This window comes from Athene cunicularia (genome assembly GCF_003259725.1).
Source record: "Athene cunicularia isolate RWA chromosome 3 unlocalized genomic scaffold, athCun1 chr3_part1, whole genome shotgun sequence".
In the NCBI taxonomy this organism is placed as follows: Eukaryota; Metazoa; Chordata; class Aves; order Strigiformes; family Strigidae; genus Athene; species Athene cunicularia.
The window spans coordinates 62,618,978-62,639,214 of record NW_020799097.1 but is presented as its reverse complement, the minus strand read 5'-3'; the positions used below and the strand labels follow the sequence as shown (position 1 = coordinate 62,639,214).

Here is a 20,237-nt window from a genome sequence, read left to right as displayed (position 1 = left end):
AGTTTTACTATCTTAGTTTTCTCACCATAAATGTATGTACAGCATTAAGAAAAAGTTACTCACTGTTTTCTCCCTGTTGAACAAAGCAGACAAGTACATCTGAGTAATACTATATTTATTCAAATCATATTTTATAGCAGAGGATGCTAGAAACACTCATGGTGGTAAAAACCAGCAAATTGCATCTCCTTCTGCCAGCTGGCTTACTGTCACCAAGGTGTGGAGAAAGCAGCTTTTATGAAGAACTTTTTATGACAGAAAACACCATAAACAATGCACTGAGTTAATTTAATAACATTGTTGACAACTTTTTTTATTAATGGTTACTGAGGCTGCGGTAGAATTTCTTGCAACACGTCAGGTGCAGAAAGGAACATTGATCATGGCTCAAATACTGAGATACTGTAAATTGAGAGTTAAAGAAGGATATACAAGATTAAACCTCTAAGAATTTTTAAATAAAGTTTCACAGATTCCTTTTGTATGTTAGCTGAGGAAAGCATTTGTTTTTCATTCAAATAAAGGATAGAGAAAATAACTTTCTATCTTTGCATCCAAAAGTGCTGCTTATTCTGGGGAAATCTGGTCACTTGGGGTTTTGTTACCTTTCTCTCTTTATGGTTACATTACAGTTAATCTCTGGAATAAACAAATGAGGGTTTGTCCACATAAGAAATTAGATTATACTTTTTGTTTAGGTGCATAATTTTAGAAACAATTTAGTGAAGAGCAAGCCTGTTTATACTTTTTTTTAGAGTAATAATGAAATTTTCACAGAAATACATATTTTTTTAACATCTCTTTGAACAAAACCAAAGAATCCAAAAAGCCTTTAAAAGAATCTACTAAAACCAATTTTATATATTATAGGAAAAGCCTGGGGTCTAACCAGATACTTGGAGGGATGACGGGGTGGGTGGTTACAAATGTCTGAGTGCTTACATGATTACCTGAAGCTGTATACTGCATTTAGTCTTGTCCTAATATTTTTTACCAGCTGGTACAGAGGAATAGGTATGTATTTGACAAGATGTGAGGCAGAAAAACTTCTGGTGTCTGTCTTCCTTCGTAGGAAGAGAAATAAAATTATAAGACAAGTGTCTTTGGGTGTGTTTTGTATGTGACACAGGTTACATCCATTTTTCATTTGCACAATTAAAGACATTTTTAAGACATGGATTTATTTGTTTTTTTCCCAGTCATATGTTCTTTGATAACAAGAATCATAACCAGCCACAGAAGAGGTCACAGTTTATATAGTCATCTACTTGGCTCTTACTAAGCAGGACAAATCTACTTGGTGATGACATTGGCCAGTTCTCCTAAAATGTGTATATCCAGTATGTTCTTAAGATGAAATGCCAATTTTATACAATCCAAGACAGCTCATACTCTCTGTACTTAATGGCTGAGTGAGTCTACACAGGCTGTTCATAATTGAGCCTGTATTTAACTGGTTTGTGTCTTGTAAAAAGAATTTGGTTTTCCTTGTGGCTGAAGGAAGCTTACTATTCCAAATGTTTCTAGTAATTTCTTACTATAAAGAAGAATTTCTTACTGTTCTTACTTAGTAATTTCTTAATTTCTTCTTAACATTTTTTAAAAGGGAAATAGAGAAATAAAGCAAGCTTTTGTGGTAGGCCTGTAATTGAAATACCAGAACTCTCTGGCAGAACTGAGGAATTGAATATGTATAATTATTGTGTGATGAGACATATCATCTGTAGACAATGGCTCTATCTAAACTGTTGCATCAACACCTAGCTTCAATTTTTATATGTATGTCCTGGTCACTTCTGGGCTTCTATGGGAAAAGATAGTGGAGTACCCAAGTTACAAGGGAACTATATTGCCATCTAGATGAGTTCCTGATGTGGATAATCAGAGTAAGAGGACTGTAGAGAGCATCGGGGGAACACACTTGCTTCAGACAAGCAAAGTAAATATGTTTCAGTTTTGCCTATGTGTACTGAAATGATATTTTAGCTGTCTTTCCCATTTAGTCTAGAAGTTACTTAAGAGCAAACCAGATTAATCTCTAAGTGACTGCAGGACACCTACGACAGTAGAATCCCAGTCCTTGTTGGAGTCCTCCTAATGCTACTTTCTCTCCTAGAAATGATTGCATTTTTACATAGATGTAAACTTAATTCAACTTACATTGCAAATTTAAAAGCTGTAGTACTGCACTCTTACTTTAAGCATTGCTGGTTATGTTTTTTCTTCTAGCATTGAGAAAAATAGCAGAATTTATGTTTTATTTTTATTTCACATTCAATTGTCAACTTTTAAATTCTGCAGAATCATGGTTTAATCATGCCTTTAAAACTGTCTTTAAATGTCTTAAACTGTCTTTAAAAGCAGTGTCACAGAGGCCTAAAGTTTCAAAAGGGAAGTCTAAAAGATTAAGAGGTAGTATAGAGCTGGCCAGCTTGATTTGACTTGCAAGTGTATATGGAAATGTCAATTATATTGGTTGCAAAGGTCAGAAAATTGCATTCTCAGGAAAAAAGAAAAATTGTTATTGTCAGCTTGTCAAGTCTTGCAGTATTCTGTTTTTTGTCTCATGCAGTTCACTTCTAATAGGAAAACTAGTTCCACTGAAAATGTATATTTGCATAATTTGCATAGAGCTGCCCTAACACAAAAAAGAAAATGCAAATCAGCTTTGTTTAAACTTGGCAAAAATTATGTAGGTATCCTTTTTCACTACAAAGACTACAAGAATGTTATAACTCCTTAGTTTTGCTTAATTCAGGATAGTAGTAAACTGTGTCTTTGATAAAGCTGTGGTTTGTACATGAAGCAAGCAGAGCCTGTTGTGAAAAATAAGTAGATTGATGGTTGGCTATCTTAGCCAACTTTACTCGTTGTTGTGAAGGTATTTAGCAATGCCTTCCCACAGCATGCATTTAAAAAAAAAAAAAAAAAAAGATTGCTTCACTCTGTTCCGTAGTTAGTCTCAGTACGGTAGGAGAATTAATTATCCTTCACAGGACAGTGTGGTTCACCTGAAAAAAGTTCTGCTGAATCATTAGTCCTCATTTAATAGTTGAGTGGTTCCTCCTTCTGTTATAATGTTGTGGGCTTTTTTCCTCTTTGGGACTTCTAGAGATTTAAATAATACTTAAGAGCCAGTGGCAGCAAGGTCATTAAAACTGATTCTGTGTTTACTTTGGATGGACAGTCTTTTATAGCTCATCTGTGCTGAGCTTCACTGTAAGACTGCTTAGATTTAAAATTTTCTTTTTAATATCTCTCTTATAAAAATAGTTTTTATTTTGTTTTTAAGGACTTGGAGAGGAAGGAAGAGTTACAAGATAGAACTTACATTTTGAAGAGGCCAGTTTCCTTAAATCTTCAGGCACATACATTCAGTCTCCTAATGTACGTGTCTATTGCATTTGATTTCAAACCATGTATAATGAGTATGTGTAATGAGAGTATTTGGGTAATTCAGCAGGAAAATAAAGAGAAGTGAGTTAAATGCTGTACAGGAATAATTTACATAGAACTCAATATCTCTTATATAATTCATTCAAGCTTCACAATCAAGACAAGTTTCTCCTGATACTTTTTCCCTCCAGGACAAACCAGGGAAGTGTCTGTTTAAGTGCTAGTTTTGAATAGTTATCTGCTGTGTTTAGTTTGATTTCCAAAAGCTGATATATTCAACCTGTCTTCATTCCCTGGCAGTATCTGAAACCAACTTTTTTACAGCGAGTTTGAAAGAATATTCCATGAGAATACTTGACTGGAAAACATACATTTGTAACACTGATGGTGTAGTGTTCACTCAGCAAGAAATTCATGCAGGGGAGATCATCTCATTTGTCTTGCTGCAGAAAGGCTCTCCCTAGGGCTAACAGTGGATATACGAAGATGAAACACTAGAAAGCTGAGCTCAACATGTTTGTGGAACAGATTATTTTTCTGTGTTTGAGTAAACACATAAGATAATGGCTTTACACCATATTTGTGTGTAGCAGAGAAAAATTTATGAAACTTAGTCACTTGCATATGTAAATTTAAGAAAAGCAGATTGATTTTGTTGTTCAGAAGAACAGGCCTCTTTATTCTGCTTACATTTTGCAACTACTCTTCACTAATATTCTGTTAATTTGTACACTGAGGTAAAATCTAGCTGGTTTAATGCTCCTTTTATCATATTCACTAGTTGATCTGATTTTCTGTCCTGCTTTTATTTCTCATTAGTTTTGGAGTATAGTCATTATAATTGCACACAGTTGCTGAGAGAGTACTTGACTAGTAAAAGACAGTGTCTATTATAAACTACTTTTCAGTTAAATCCATATTGCTACACAAAAACCAGATCCATTAAGATGAAGGTCTAGCATGGTAATACAGAGATGATAGCAGATACCCTCTATGGCCCAATTGAGTTATTCAACACGTTTTTAGTGCTGTATTACCTGAATACCAGTACATCTGCAAATGCCCAAATATTCTGCATTACTGAAACCTGTTGAATTGTTTAATATTTATTAAATGACAGAAATAGTAGCTTTATAAATGATATAACTTCTGGAATTAAATCACTGATTCATTTTGTTTTAACTGTCTCCTTTAAACATAATTTACAAGCCAGTAGATTGAAAATTTGCAAAATGTCATTGTTCAGTTCTGGCCCACAACTAAAGTTTAAGGGTCTGATCTGGAGTTTACTGAGGCCAAAGGAAGTGCTTCACTGACAGTGGGCTTTTAGTTGGATTAAGTAACTATATGCATTTATTCAACGTTGTGAAATAGGCTTGACTTTTGAAAGTGTCAAGGATTATGTTGTTTTATGTAAATAACTCAAATTGTAGCATATGAATCTATTTTGTTTGAGGAAAGTTACAGATATTTTATTTAAGGTGTATTTTTTCTCCCCCTTGGCTGTATTATCAGGGCAGCCAGTGAAAATATGTTTACCAAGCAGTAAAGTTCTCATCTGGATCATTTAAAAAAACTAAAGTTGTCATAATAGATTTTTTACATAGGCTGTATTGGATAATATGTCAAAGAGTAAAGTTTGGGAAAGGTTTTTGCTTTGAGATTGCTGCATGTATATCAAGAAACTCAATAGCAAACCACATTCTAACTACATTATCTTTGTTGCTATGGAAGTTAGAACTGCAGATATTTTTTTGGATAGCTTACAGAAAGGAAGTACCTGGTATTCTGGTCTAAGTATGCTTTCTGTTGGGACTAATTTAAGATTATTTTTTTTCCTCATTCTAATGTTGAGTAATCTCTTCATAGATGTAGTGTAGTTTGACTATTCAAAAATTAGAAGTTGTTTTACATATATACATTTATAACCATATATAAATGTCATTTTTATACACAAAGATGCAACAAGATACCAGTTCAAATGGTTCTGTTCCATTGTTTGCACTGCTTGAGAGTTTGTATCCGTATGTAAACATGCAATTCAATTTATAGCTGCATCAATAATTTTTCAAAGTCTGTGTCTCCAAATACTCTTAAAAAAAAAGTCACTGAAGTTGTTGTTTATCATCAACTTGAGTCTTAATTTTTTTTCCTGGATTTTAATAGTTATTTATGGTAAGCAGATATTTCTCTTTTAGCTGTTGCATCAGTAAGTAACCCAGGAAATTACACTTTCTGATTTGTCTTTCCTATTACAGGAGAGCTCAAATCTCTTGCTTCCTGCACCATCATCGCTGTCACCACACTCCAAGCTAAGACTGCCAGGCACTCTCAGCACTCCACTGAATCCTCTGTATTCTTTTACTACTAAAAGTGGTAAGTTTCTTTCTTTATTTCTTCACTCTCTGTAGGGAATGGGTAATAACTTTCATGAAGATTTTTTTCTGCCTTTATTAATTCTGCTGTGCAGATCTTTCAGGGAGCGTCCTGGTTGTTATATGTGATATAATTTATAAAGTGCAGTGTGATACAGTCCAATACTGATATATGTTCCTTTGTAATGCTTTTTTAAGCTGTACACTCATTAGTGCTGTAAGTTTCTAGAACAGTATGAGATTGCCAGCTTTTCTTAATTTAATATTTTATTACTTAATAAAGTGACTTAAAGACACTGAAAAACAATAAAATCATATTTTTAAAAGCATATGAACTCATATAAGCAAACAGTAACAAGAAAAACAGTTTACTTAAGAACAATATGGCTCGGAAGTCTATTTGCAGTTGTGTTTGATCTATTTTTAGGGGTTTGTTTCTAAAGCCATTTTGTATTCAGAGATTTTGAGAAAAAGGTAAGCAATGAAATAATGCATTTTTGTGATACTTTTCTAATAATAGCTGTTGCATTCCTAATCATGATATTTAGTAATAAAATTGATAATTTCATGCCTTTTTCTTTCTTGCACACCTGCAAAATAAGACAAAATCGGAACCTTAGTTTCGAAGTGGTGGTTTTGTATTCTTCAGAATAGTAAAAAGAAGACCAGGGGGAGGGTGGAATATATAATGAACTAAAAACAGGTAATAGAGAGTTAAAATGTAGATAGTAAAGATATAAACGGTCTCTACAATTATACAGAATTATCTCCTAAAACCAGACAATTTTCTTCGCAAGTCATGTTTACTTTTTCAGAGTGGCAGGGGAAGAGAATCCTTAGTATGAACTAAAAGATTCACCACTAGTCTCTGAATTGCTCTTAGACACTAATTTGCAATGCAAATACTTGTACACCAAGTAACTTCTGTATTTCCATGCTTTACCTTAACAAAAGGGTTTAGAGCCATTATATTAATCTCATGCCAATGCTTATTGTTTCCAGAGTGTGTAAATCTTACAGAAACAGTAGAATACATATGCTGTCTTACATATCATAAATATTTAAAATAAGTGGACTAACCCTTTAAACAACATTAACATATGTTTTAAATGGCTATGCCTAATATTGCTCAAACCAGTTGTCTTGAATTTTACTTTATGCAGAAGCAGAGATAAATGTGTTGATGGAGACTTCTTAAATAGCATGAACAAACACAGATATATGTTACAGCTATTCATTTGCACCCCCAGGGTGGATTTTTCCAAAACTGACTAAAACTTCCAGACAATCTACAGGTACAGGATATTATTTGTGCAAGGGAAGTATAGTAAAAAAGAGGTACATTTTAACGGTCTTTCAACAGTCAATGGAAGCAATGAGAAAATAAAGATTTTTACGGGAAGAAGACCCTAAAATGCTAGTGGACCACAATTGAAATAGATTTTTGTGTAAGAAAATATTTTAAAACCCTAAATTACTTCTCTGACATTTTGGGCCTCCAGTTTGTTCTGCTGTGATGTAGTTGTTTTCAGTGAAACATATGAGGAAGATGTACTCCTCTATTTCATCTTTCCCCATTGGTTATAAAGTGTGAAGATAGGTACTTGTGTTCATAGCTCCTAGCTGCCAGTTTAATTTTACTTTAGAATAATAGAAAATCTATACTTAAATGGATCTGTTCATTTATGGATTGTGCTGGAAGTTCAAAACCTTTTTCTTTCTGTGTTGATTTCATATACATGATTATACATGCTTTTCTGTACTTATGTTAAGACTGTTAACAACTGCCTGTAGTACAGAGATCCTTCATTTTTGTCCAGCAGATGGTTACGTATTCCTGAGGGTTATGTTGGGAGTTACTCAGTTTTCTCATTTTCACACTTTCCTGTCACCTTTATCTGTGTATTTAGTGCTTCTTAAAGCAAAATGCAGAATTCCCATTACAGTGAAGTCCCTACGGGCAGTATGTGTAAAGCTCTGCTAGCAGTATTTTAACCATGTAACACATGTATGTGCATGCTGTATTAACTTGATAGGGTTGTAGCTGATGTCTTGTGATATGGACAGTGTAGTAGCCTGGATACATGCAGGACTTCCTTCTTTTTACAAGACAATTTAATTATCCAGGTCTTGCGCTAGGTAGGAAACAGTGGAAAAATGGGGTATTCACCTTTGTCTATAATGGACAATAGCAGTAGTACTGCAGATGTTTCCTGACTTTGAAATCTTTTTGTATCCAGATATATTTGCAAAAATAGTTGTCATTTTGTAATACTTTCATAATAAAAGTAATATTCACTACTGTGCCTTTTAAACATGCCTATTCATTTTAGCAGATGGCTTCCGTATGCTCTCAAATGTATAGTATGTTTTGGCTTTTCTTCAGGTGCATACTTTCACATGTATACAGGTTTCCATGAAGCCCCAGTCCTTGTTCTGCTGTTTATCTTCCTCACTTCCCTCAAGATCAGTTATCTCATGGTCACTGAGGCAGGACTGCCTTTGTCTTCAACCAGTTGTGCTTTATTCATTATTAGCATGTTCAGGGGTACAGCCTCCTTAGTCAGCCTGTCCAGCATCTGCATCAAAAAGTTGTCCCACATGCATTATGGAAGTTTGAATAGCTTGTAGCCTGTGTTTTTGTCTCTCAAGCAGATATTGAGGTGGTTAAATACCTCCATGAGAGTCAGAGCCTGTGACTGTGAGACTTCTTGCTCTGTTTAAAGAGGGCTTTATCCACTGCCTCTTCTTTATCAGGCAGTTTGTAGCAGGTGATCATCCCACAATGTCCATATTTTGGCCTCTCTTCCAGTTCTGACCCATATGCTCTGAACAAACCTGTTTACTGCTCTGTAGCTCTGCACATTTGAGCCTCTCCTTCATTCTATACAGCACTCTCCATTCTTGTCTTCCTTATCAGTCCTTCCTAAAGAGCCTGTGTCCACAGGCTCTCACAGCACTGCAGTCAAACAGTAAGAAACATAAATACATAAATATTTTTTGTGAAGGAAAAATTCATGAAACACTGAAAATATAGTTCAGTGCCATTTATCATTCTAATATAGCCCCTTCCCTCAGCAGCAATATTTTATGAAAGCAAATTTGAATTACTTGGAAACCACTTGGGTTCATATGTCCTTGAATATTTCATAATGTGTTAGCGAAGATGCCTCCTCTTATTTCAGTTTTCCCTCTGTTCTGTAATGTTTTGGAGATGCTGAGCACCCATTTCTGGTTATTTAATTAAGTTTTTAAAAAGGTAAACTGTTATCTTTATGAAGTGACTCCATATCGCGTGAAACAATCCGCTAGGGATTATTTTTCTGCATACTCAGCTGCTGTAACTTCTAACTGTAAACTAATATCAGATCCTTCCTGGTGTCCTTAAAGAGTTTGTTCAGTTCCGTTCTTTTCATCCCTGATCTTGACTTTTACATGTGATACTTAGATATCCTAACTTACTTTGTTCTAAATGAAATAATTCACTGTTTAATCATCAAATAGAGAGCTTCAGCACCTTACTCAAGCACAGAATGTTCTTTATGTAAGATGAGTAAAGACAAGATCATGGTATCATAGAGGTGAGAAGGCACACCTCTGGAGAGCATGTGGCCCAACCTTTCTGCTCAAAGCAGGTTGATCTAGAGCAGGATGCTGAGCACAGTGTCCAGTTGGGTTTTGATCTAAGGATGGAGACTCCACAACATTTCTGGACTATTACAATGTTTGACCATTCTCACAGTAAAGGGATTTTTCTTATATTTAAATAGTATTCTGTGTATTTCAGTCTGCACTGGTGCATGAGATTATTACTCCCTGAATTCAGGACTTTGCATTTCCCTTTGTTGAACTTTATGAGGTTCTTCTTGGCCTATTTCTGCAGCCTATCAAGGTCCCTCTGAATGGCAGAGCATCCCTCTGGTGTATCAGCCACTCCTCCCAGCTTTTTACCATTTACAAGCTTGCGGAGGATGCACTCAGTTCCATCATCCAGGTCATTAAAGGAGATGTCTAACAGTGTGGGCCCCAGTATCGACCTCTGGAGTGTACCAGTAGTGACAGGTTTCCAGTTAGATTCATGCAAGTGGTTACAAACCTCTGATCCCTGCAGCTCAGCCAGTTTTCAGTCCACTTCACTGTCCGTTTACACAGTCCATACTTTATCAGTTTGTCTGAGTCAGGTCATCAGCAGCCTTTGTCAGGAGACAGTGTTGAAAGTCATGCTAAATTCAAGGTTAACATCTGCTTTCCCATCAGTGCTATAGAGTGCTGTGCAAGAGATACATTTAAAAGTTTTGTCAGGAGAATGCTTAGAATTACTAGAAAAAAAATTTATTTTTGACATAGTAATTAATGACGTCGGTATCTCAAAGCAGATACAAGAAGTAGGTGAACTTGTTTCTTATGTGTTACATATAAAACACTTCATTAGAGAGATTTCTTAAAATTAAAAAAAAAAAGAATTTAAATTTAATAAAACATATTGTGTGTCACCTTCTCACAAAGATTGTGTTGAATTTGAGAAGAAGGCATGGAACTTAGGTTTTCTTACTCTCCATTTTGATAGCCTGTCAGTCGGAATTTTTAATTGAGTGTAACTCATTTTGCCATATTAGGGGTTTTTTGTGTCTGCCTCAGTAAAACTGCAGTTGTGCTGATAGCTATTTCAGTTGTTTGAAAATTTTGCTAGATGTGTCTTTGGAGAAGGTCATCCCTTCCAGTTTTACCTTTGTAATTTGGATTCATAAAATCTTATGGCCGGTCCTATTTTTCACTCCACTTCAATTTCTCCATGTTCTATATATAGCAGATTAGTTAATTCCATCTTGATTATTCTGTAGTGTATTTTAGGGCATCTTGTCCCTGAAAGTATGTAATATTTCAACTTGTTGAACTTTCTTTCTTTTTTTTTTTTTTTGTAATAAGAAAATTTGTCCAATACCTGTCTTTGATAATCAGAATTGAGTTTTTACATACCTTGTGCTGTATAGCTCTGCTTATGTTCATGCTTCAGTGCAAATTTTATCATACCCATCCTGCAGTACTACCCTGCAGCACTGCGTTGTAGGATTATCCAGGACTTTCTTAGACATTTCTATCTTTTCCTTGTCATGTTCTCACCTTTGTACCTTCCCATTCCTAGATGTTATTTTTTAAACAAATAAGGAAGTAGCAAAAGCTCCAGCTTTCAATTACCCATTCTCTAAGGGGCATTAAAATCCCCTCTGATTTTGTTTGCCTTCCCTCCTTAAGATTGAGGACATCTTTGGACAGTGAAATCACCTTGCTATACTCTCAGACACTGTTTTGCAGATCCATGGCATGCCATGAAAGAAATGGCTGGCATTTTTAGGCTTTATTCAACAGTGACTCTTCAGTAACTCCCACTGTGTTCAGGGCATGTTTTCTAAAAGAAGTTTTAGGTTTCAAGTAATTGTAATTAGCAGTGACCCTAATTGTTAAGTATGTGGGAGATTGAAGCTCTACTATAAATACTGCACATATCTTTTCACTAAAATTTTGACTTCAATAAAACCAGTTAATTAAACTTGCTCTTAAAAATTAATTACGTATGTGCTAGAAACGTGATGGTTCTTGTATCTTTAAAAAAATCTCAAAAACAAAAAACACAACGCTTTGGCAGGGTTGAGAACAATTAGAAATTCTCTCTCCATTAACACAACTGACAATCAAAGGTGTTTTCCACTTATATAAAGTGAAAGCTTCAAAGCAACCTTTCTCGTTCTCTGAAGATATTAACAAAACTGACGTTGTATTTATGTCCTCTGTTATATTTGATAGAATATTTAAAACTTTTTTCAGTCTCAAGCAAACAGTGAAATAGGTTTCTACATCAAAGATATAAAAAATATTTATGCATCAACTAAATGCTCTTAAAATACTATTTCGATTCTTGTTTTTTAGAAATAGAAAAAGGACATACATCAAATAGCAGAATTCAGATTTTTTCAGAGATACTGCAGAAGCACTGTCAAAAGTTACATCTTCATATGTATATTGGTATCATCGATTACTTTTTTCAGTATTTCATACTTTCTTCCCAACTCTGTAATATCTATCTTCAGTACTACCACAGTCCTGGAGGACTTTAATGTTTTTGTTTCTTTGTTTTAAGGGTATTTATCTTATTTCTGACATAATTTTGTGCCACTCAAAGAAGAATGTGTGTAGAAAGCTAATTTGGTGTGACCTTATTCTTTTCATCTCATAAGAAATTGTTAGGGGGAAAAAGCCTCATGCAAACTATCATTGAAAATGTATCAAATGAACAATTTAATTCAGTCCTACTATTGCTTAGTTTTCTAAGTTGAGTAATAAAATATCCTGAAGAGACTGAAGAGTTATTTATAAAGATGAGAGTATATATTAATTGAAGGTTGCATGTTTATGTACTATAGAGTCCAAGTATAACATGAAATATAATGTTTGTGGTGTATCTCTGGCTTATGTTTGGATACAGGTTGGTGGCATTTTCAAAGACAACTGAAAGAACTGATTGACAGATGGAACATGACTAAGAGAAAGTAGGCAGTACAGCCAGCAGTGTTGTTGGCTTTCTCACACTACTGTGCTGAAGTTAGATAATGCTGACCTTGGGGGGCCATTTTCGATACGTGGAAGTGCCAGTAGGAGCACCAGTTGGAGAAACCTGTTTACTGGGGTCCAATCCATGCAAGAAAATTGAATGGCGCACAGATCATTGAATACGTACATGTTACTTGGTTTTGATCCTAAAATATTACTGTAAATACTGTATTTTACCAAGTTTTAAAGTTAAATCTCTTCCTATTTATTTTTTTAAAAGAAATAGCTTGAGTGTAAAAGACTCTTGTGGAGAATATAAACATAAGAAAAGAACTCCCAATTTTGTCTTGGAAGAATCTGATTATATCCGTTCCCTGTTAAACTGTAATGTGTGTTGCCTCATTAGCTCACCCAACAGCTTCATTTAGATTTGCTGTGATGGGGAAAGCAATTAAGCCTGCAGGGCTACACAGATCAGAGCTATGGAAATGGTGTAGCAATTTGCCATAATGTCCAAGTCACTCTGAGATACAACTTACTAAAATTGGGGCAGGAGCATATTGTGGTGAAGAGTACCAAATACACACCTAGAAGTGGTTCAGTACCCACTCTATTAGTTGAAAGTGGTTTGAGTATAAAACAAGCTGTTAAGAGGAATAGGGGTGATGGAATGATGATGGATGATTTCCTCACTTTTATATATGCGAGAGCTTACAGAAGTAGGTAGGTAAGGCTTAATGATCTCACAGTCTCTCAGTTTCATTAGTATTGGTGAGTTTGCTGGGGGGGGGTGTTTGATATTGATTAAGAAAATAATGAAGTGAGATTGAGGCCTGCACAGAAGGGTTTTAGTAGTTTTCTCACTGGTGGCCTGATATGTTTATCTTTTCCTATTTATCTTTACTACTACAGAGGGAGAAACACAAGTTTCCTGTTCACTATGGGATAGTTGTAATGGCCTCAGTGGGATCAGGCAGTCCGGTGGGGAAAATATCTTGGATTTCATAGTCTACTACCAGCTGTCTTTTAGTCTTAAAATATATGGAAATAATAACACTATTAGTATGTCCTGTAGAGGTGCTGCCAAAATAGAAAGTGGTCTAAGAATACATGAGAAGAAATGTTTGCAGAATGGTTAACTTCCTGAAAGCTACAGTCTGCTTATAGTAGCTTATGTCATGTTTTTGAAAAGGGTGAATGTGCGTTTGATGAAAGAAATGTGTACCCAGTCCTCATCTCTCACTTCTCAGTTATGTTTCTATGTTTTTATGCTATTTGCTTTTTTCCTGCTCTGTCATGTATTTGAAGAGCTGACGCATTTCAGAAACTTTTTTAAAATTTCCAAGAGAATTTGTCTAACATTTTTTAAGGGATGGAATTTTATTGAAATGTGTATTGAAATTCTAATAGGACAGTGGTTCTAAAAATTGAAATCTTCTCCTGTAGTTTTCTTCTGCATTCCTAAAATTAGAAATCTGAATTATTTTTTGTTATTTAAGCAAATATCTCAGCCTTGCAGAATTCTCATGTTTTGCTGTAATTTATAGAACTCAGTTACTTATAACTCTGATTGGATCAAGTATGTATGTTTTCCTTCTTTTGGAAACCGAATTACTTAAACACCCCAACCACCCCCCAGTTTGGATAACAAAAATGTTTGAAAACTGATGAGAAAGTGCAGAAAACTAGCACTTTTTAGGTGAACAAACTTGGCTTTAGTCGCTAGTTTTTTGAGTATATTATTCTGGTTTTTTATTTTCTCCTATTAACCAAAGATAATACCTTTACATTCATTAGAAGGCTTTATTTTAACTCTAAAGCACTGCATAGTCACAGAGAAATAATGATAATGGATTAAGTTTTAGATCTAATTACCAGATTTTATCTTTATTTTTCAAAAGAGGATAAGAGAACTGAGTAGAGACAAAGTACCAGCTAAACACTATGGATCAGCTCTTCAGCAAATGAGAACTGACTTAACTACACTGAAGTTAGGTAAAAATATTTTTTCCAAAAGCAGAACATGAGGTCTAAAATGTTCTTTATGTATGTCTGTGTACTAATTTGAATGGGAACTCCCCGGGGAAAATGATCATTCATTTTAAGGTATTTGTATCTCTCACTTTTACTTAGGGGAAAAGCGTGAGAGAGAAGGGAGAAAGGAAATAAAATATTATTATTATTATTATTATTATTATTATTATTATTATTATTATTATTATTATTATTATTATTATTGGCTCATAGAAGAATGGAAGAACTGAAAAATTCAACTTTAAAATATTTTTCTCAAAGTTATTTTTCTTTTAAAACAGTAGAAACATCCATCACAAGATTTTTTTTTTATGCCTTTCTGTTTCTTTTCTAAGCTATTTTTCTATAACATTTACATTTTGAAGAAACTGTGTCTCAATTTCTTCAGTGCAAATAGGTTATGAAGGCTCTGTTGTCACCTGCAGCTAACCTTTGCATGTACTTTGCTGATCTTATTCCTTCTGCTCAGTCACTAGAGCCATCTCTTGGATGTTCCACCTTGCACCTGCATTGACAATAAATAAAAATTAAGAGTACCAGGACACAGCTGTGCCCTTACCATGGCTTGCAGGCAGCTCAGGCAATTCTGCAGGGGAAGGAACTTCCTCAGAGCTCTGTAGCCCTACCGTGCCACCAAGATCAGTTGCCAGTGTCAGAGTTTTGACTCAAGGCACAAATACAGGACCTTGTTTTAAGGTAGAAGAGCTGAGTGTTTACACTTCTAAAATGAATAGTAAAAATGATTTTTTAATTTGAAAACAAAAGATGTATAAATAGATTAATCTAACCACAAAAATGTTCTATTAGAATAATAAAGTCGTAGAGACAAAACCATTAACATTAATGACAATCTATTTCTTCTGTTTTAAAGGGTTGGTTATCCAGTTTCCTCTATCTGATTGATAAGATGTTATAAATGTCAGAAGAGTTTGTATTTTCTGGTTAAACTTGCTAGAATTGTTTATACTGAGATCAAAGATACTCACGTTCCTTTATTATATGTTCTTTTTCATGTCTCTTCTAGGCAAGTTAATTAAAATATTTCACTAAAAATTACACTAAATACATAGCACAATAACAGTAATCTTTGAAGATTCCCAAAACTTTATCAGAAGAACACCATTTATATTTACTTGAAATTGGTGTATGTTGGGGTAATTACTGCTGTGCCTTCAGGCTAAAGGAAGTACTCTCAGCCAAATTATACAAGGGTGTGGATTAAATGAAGCATTACTCTCTGCTTGGCAGCAGTGGATACAGATTGCAAAATCAGGGTGTGACGTAGTACTGTGGAAAGACTCTGCCAACAGTGATTTGGCCTGAGTGTGCCCTTACTTTCTCAATTATGTGGATCCTAAAACGACCAAATCTAATTAATTCCGAAATAGAGAGGTCCTGTTAACTGTTTTCAGTCTTTGTACTTTCAAATAGAGCTTCTCTGTAATTTTTGAGCTACTTAGCCATGAGACAGTAAGGGTTGACAAAGTGCATGCTTAAATGCAATTCTAGCTGATTTCGGAGGTGAAAACAGTTCTTCTGCCTAAGGGCTGTGCAATGTAGTATCAGTTCCCTGTCCAGGAGAAAGTTCAGGTCAGTGAGGGTGCTGCTGTCTGTACAGCAGTAAGCTTGAGTGAGTAAGATGAGGAGATCAATCCCTCCTTTCATTGCTTCAGTCCTTCTGTCCCTGTCATTTCCAGAGGAGCAGGGACAACTGTGCAAAAGTAGCAGCCATGGTGCACAGTAGGGAAGCATCTCCTCCAGAGAGAAGACCTAGGTCCTTTAACTTCATTCATGGCTTTGACAATTGAGCAAAAACCAAATGCATTAAAACAAACAAATATACATATTTTTAAGATATATTATCTGTTCTTTTTTTGGTATACATACATACTTTTTCAACTATTTTAAAAACCCTTTGATAATTTTCTAGATAGATTTTTATCTGTGTGAAACCACTAAACTTTCATGGATTCATATGCAGCTGTTGTTACCCTTGTTACTGAAGCACCAAGTTCAGTGAGAGCATGATTCATTCTACTAATTGATTGCCTTTTAAATTAACTTCAGGTATCTGTGGTCCATATTATGCTCTACAATAGACTGTGGTACCAGTGTAGCTTGATACTGATCATGTTGGTCCTGTAGAAACTATTGATAGATGATGGTGGCTTAGGAAAGCATTAAGAAAGCAGAAGGCACATACAGAGAAGTGAAGGCCTCTATGGGTGTTTCACTTACACGTTGCTATTGTCACACAATCTAGTGACTCAGTATTATTTACACTGCTGGCCTCAATGTACTGCTTTGACCCAGATTAAATGAGAGCTTCATTGGAGCCTGCCACCTCACTGTTAGCTTGCTTTCTTGCTCACTGGACACTGTAAGGAACCGTGATTCATTGCTTGTTGGCTTCAAATGAAGTGATGGAATTGCCTTAAAACTCTACTCCTGAAAACTTGTGTTTAGGTGTTTTCTGCAACCTTATGGCATGCTCCAGAGGAAGGAACCTGTGCAGTCTATTACTTCGCATCTTTTTCCCTCACAATTAGGGCTCAGTTTCTTCAGTTTTTACTTCCTTGGCAGAGAAAAAAGATCTGAATGACGCGTAGGCAAATTCAATAAAACTCTTCAGAGTCTCTTCTGCTCACTGGACCCCCGACTTTGCTGTGCTGGGCAGTCTTTCTGTAGATGACTCTTACTCAGACTGTATAACAGATAATATTTGAAACTGTATCTTTCATCTGAAGATTGATTCCAGCATATCGCATCCCCATATGCTTCTACAGATCACACCCCCTTTTCCTATCCTGTCAGTATCTTCTGTTTTGAATAGAGGGCCACTGTCTCTACTTCAGCTGTCTATGCAGGCTTCTGGTGCCTCTGATTATTTTTTTCTCCAGATTAGCTGAAGAGTGTTTCAAGTGACATATGTTGATACCGGTCATTCTGGAATTCATTCAGAACCTGACTGGTCAAAGGAAGCAGACTTGTGCAGCTAATATGACAAAGAATAAAATACAGAAAATTGGAGCTTACTTAATAATATAAGTTGAGCATCTTTTGGTGTGATAAATTGCCTAGTAGGAGAAAACATTTTGAGAATTGTTGCACTAAACTTCTGGTTGTCACTATCCAGCAGTAGAGCATAAGAAGTGATTCCCCTGTTTGTTTTTTTTGTTTTTTTTTTTTGTTTTGTTTTGTTTGTTTGTTTGTTTGTTTTTTGTTATTTGTTTTTTTTCTAGCTTTTTTTTTTTTTTTTTTTTTACTGTTTTCAGGTGAAGATCATAAATAGGCTCTGTTTTCCTGCTCCTTGCATCTTTGAATTTTCATTTATGAATGACCATATTTAAGCAGAGTTCACTTCTGTAAAAAAAAAAAGATGGTCTTGTCCTTGAAGGCTTTTTTTTTTAGGCTGCCTCAATTCAGAGGAGGTATCAGTGAGGTCTGTCACCTTCTCGTCAGGAGAATCTGTTTTAACAGAGCTCTTTAACTTCTGTATGGTGCACGTTGCTAATTGAAGAACTTTGCTTGTGATCCAGCTATAATCTAAAACTGAGTGGGTATTTATCTCCTTTAAGGACTCAAAGTCACACTCCTGAAATTTTTAATTTTAGAAATGTATTCAGAACTTGTGTTTTAAATTATGTATTGATTAATTAGTGGTAACTTTTCACCTTTGGTGTCCAGCAGTTCAATCTGACAATATGTTCAGCCCAGTTAAATTTGCTTCAGATTTGGCTGCTTCTGTATAAAAAGCAGAACCAACAGAAGAAGAAGGGTGGTGGTGCTACTGTGAGTGCAGTGCCTGCTTAATACACATCTATAATATACCACATCGTGTACCTTGATAACAGTACTTTATTGGAAATTTGTTTTGCTTGTGATAAAGAGTATAAAGGACACTTCCATGTTTTTTTGTCTCCTCATACATGGAAAGGATCTTCAGCAATTGAAATTGTAGTTTGAATTAAGAATCTTGCTGCAAATCAGCTTTTCTTACCAAAACAAATAATATTCAGGGTAAGTTCCAGGAATCCCGCAAAGAGAACAAGGTGTGTCCAGGGTTGTCTGTATCACCAGTTCTTGGCAGAAACCATCAAGGAAGATTTAGCAACTGTGTGCTTTTAGGTGAACAAGGCTATTAAAGCATATGCTTTGAGAGTTTCAAACTTAGAGTGTTACTAGACAGTTTTCTGTGTTTTGTACAGTTGTTTGGTCCTTCTGAAGAAACAACTGTGTAGCAAATAGCAATTAAGTTGATTTTAAAGAAACCTAGATGTCTTTCACAATGCGTAATGTATAGAAATGGGTTACCTTCATAATAAGCTATGGAGAAGAGTTTTCTGTCCTAACCTCAGTAATCCCCTTTCTTACTGATGAGTGTGAAAACTTAACAGTTGCTGCTTTTGTGAGAGTTTTGAATTATTGGAGATGCAGTGACTTTAGCTGCTGCTGTTAGTCAAACTAGAGAAGATATGCGATGCAATTAAGCTTATATATTAAAATACTGTAGTTTTTATCAGTTTGGCACTACCCATGTAATGATGTGAAAAAAGCTCTCGTTATTACGTTAAGTACTTAATCAAATTGTATTTCATGATACTGTAAAAAATACTGAAAATACAAATTTTATTTCTGTATTCATTCTAAATTTAATTTTCATATTCTGTCTACATCTTTAGACTTGCTGTCCAAAATAGTCTTGTTTGTAAAATTCCTAAAGAAATAAGATACAAATTCACTGGATAGGAATGTAACTTCTACATGCTGGTTTGGTGCTGAGATAGTGTAAAGTCTTACTTTCTTCTAATGCCAATTGAGGTGATTTGGATGGCTGATTGAACCTTGGAGAGAAGTCTGTTCTCTCCAGGATATCCAGAGATCTGGAAATGTGGTCTTAGCTTCATAAAGCTGGACACATTTCTTCTTTATGAACCTGTCTGTCTTGTTTTTCTGTCTTTTTACCTCTCCTCAGATCAGGTACCATTTTGTAAATGAAAGGGAGTATTGGCTCTTAGTGATGTTTTTTGCAAACAGTTTCCTTTCCGTGCTTATGTTTTGCATAACCTTCACCTAAGACCAAAGGAAAAATCTGTCTATAACAGATTGCTTTTCAGCTCTTTATCAAGTGATAATTCGATCTTTCTACCAGGGTCTCCTGTACTAGAAGATAGCCCTTAATGGCTAGGTCATCTTTTACTTTTTCCAAAGTAGAGTAAAATTTGGTATCCACATATCTGTATAACCAGTGTAACTTCTGCTAGAGTACTTGCATGGTGGCTGAAGGCTGAGAGCATAGCAATAGTGATACTTTGTAAAAAGCATTCTTAAAGTCTCCTGCTGTAAAAGTAGTTGTAGGTTGCTGTTACATTCTAGAACACTTTGTGGGCCTTGTAGGTGAAGGAGACTGAAAAATCAGCATCGTTGAAATCTGTACCCAACTGGATCTGTAACGTGGTACTTTAATGTTGGACTTATTTTTCAGTTTATTTTCCTCTCTAATGGATGATACCAATATTAGTCTCAAGCACTTTGTCACATATTATTTAGAATCATAGACTCATTTAGGTTGGAAAAGACCCTTGGGATCATCGAGTCCAACCATCAGCCCTACTCTACAAAGTTCTCCCCTACAACATATCCCCCAACATCTCAACCAAACGACCCTTAAACAAATCCAGGAATGGTGACTCCACCACCTTCCTGGGCAGCCTATTCCACTGTCTGAGCACTCTTTCTGTGACAATTTTTTTCCTAATGTCCAGTCTAAACCTCCCCTTTACAAGGAAGTGTGTTTAGATTTTATTACCAAAGTTGCTACAGGCCATTATTTTATTTCCATATACAGTTGGAAACAAACTGGAAAAGACTTAACTTATTCATACA

General features: G+C 35.3%; 1 protein-coding gene across 4 annotated transcripts in view; it reads left to right on the top strand.

Annotated features, from left to right (window-relative positions):
• The window catches only part of AHI1 (Abelson helper integration site 1), a 95,337-nt gene that overhangs the window by 40,474 nt on the left and 34,626 nt on the right, over positions 1–20,237 (top strand). For all 4 annotated transcript variants that reach the window (XM_026845729.1, XM_026845730.1, XM_026845728.1 and 1 more), the window contains exon 19: positions 5,655–5,772. In XM_026845729.1, coding sequence (XP_026701530.1) covers positions 5,655–5,772 — 118 coding nt within the window. The remainder of the gene's footprint in view (positions 1–5,654; positions 5,773–20,237) is intronic.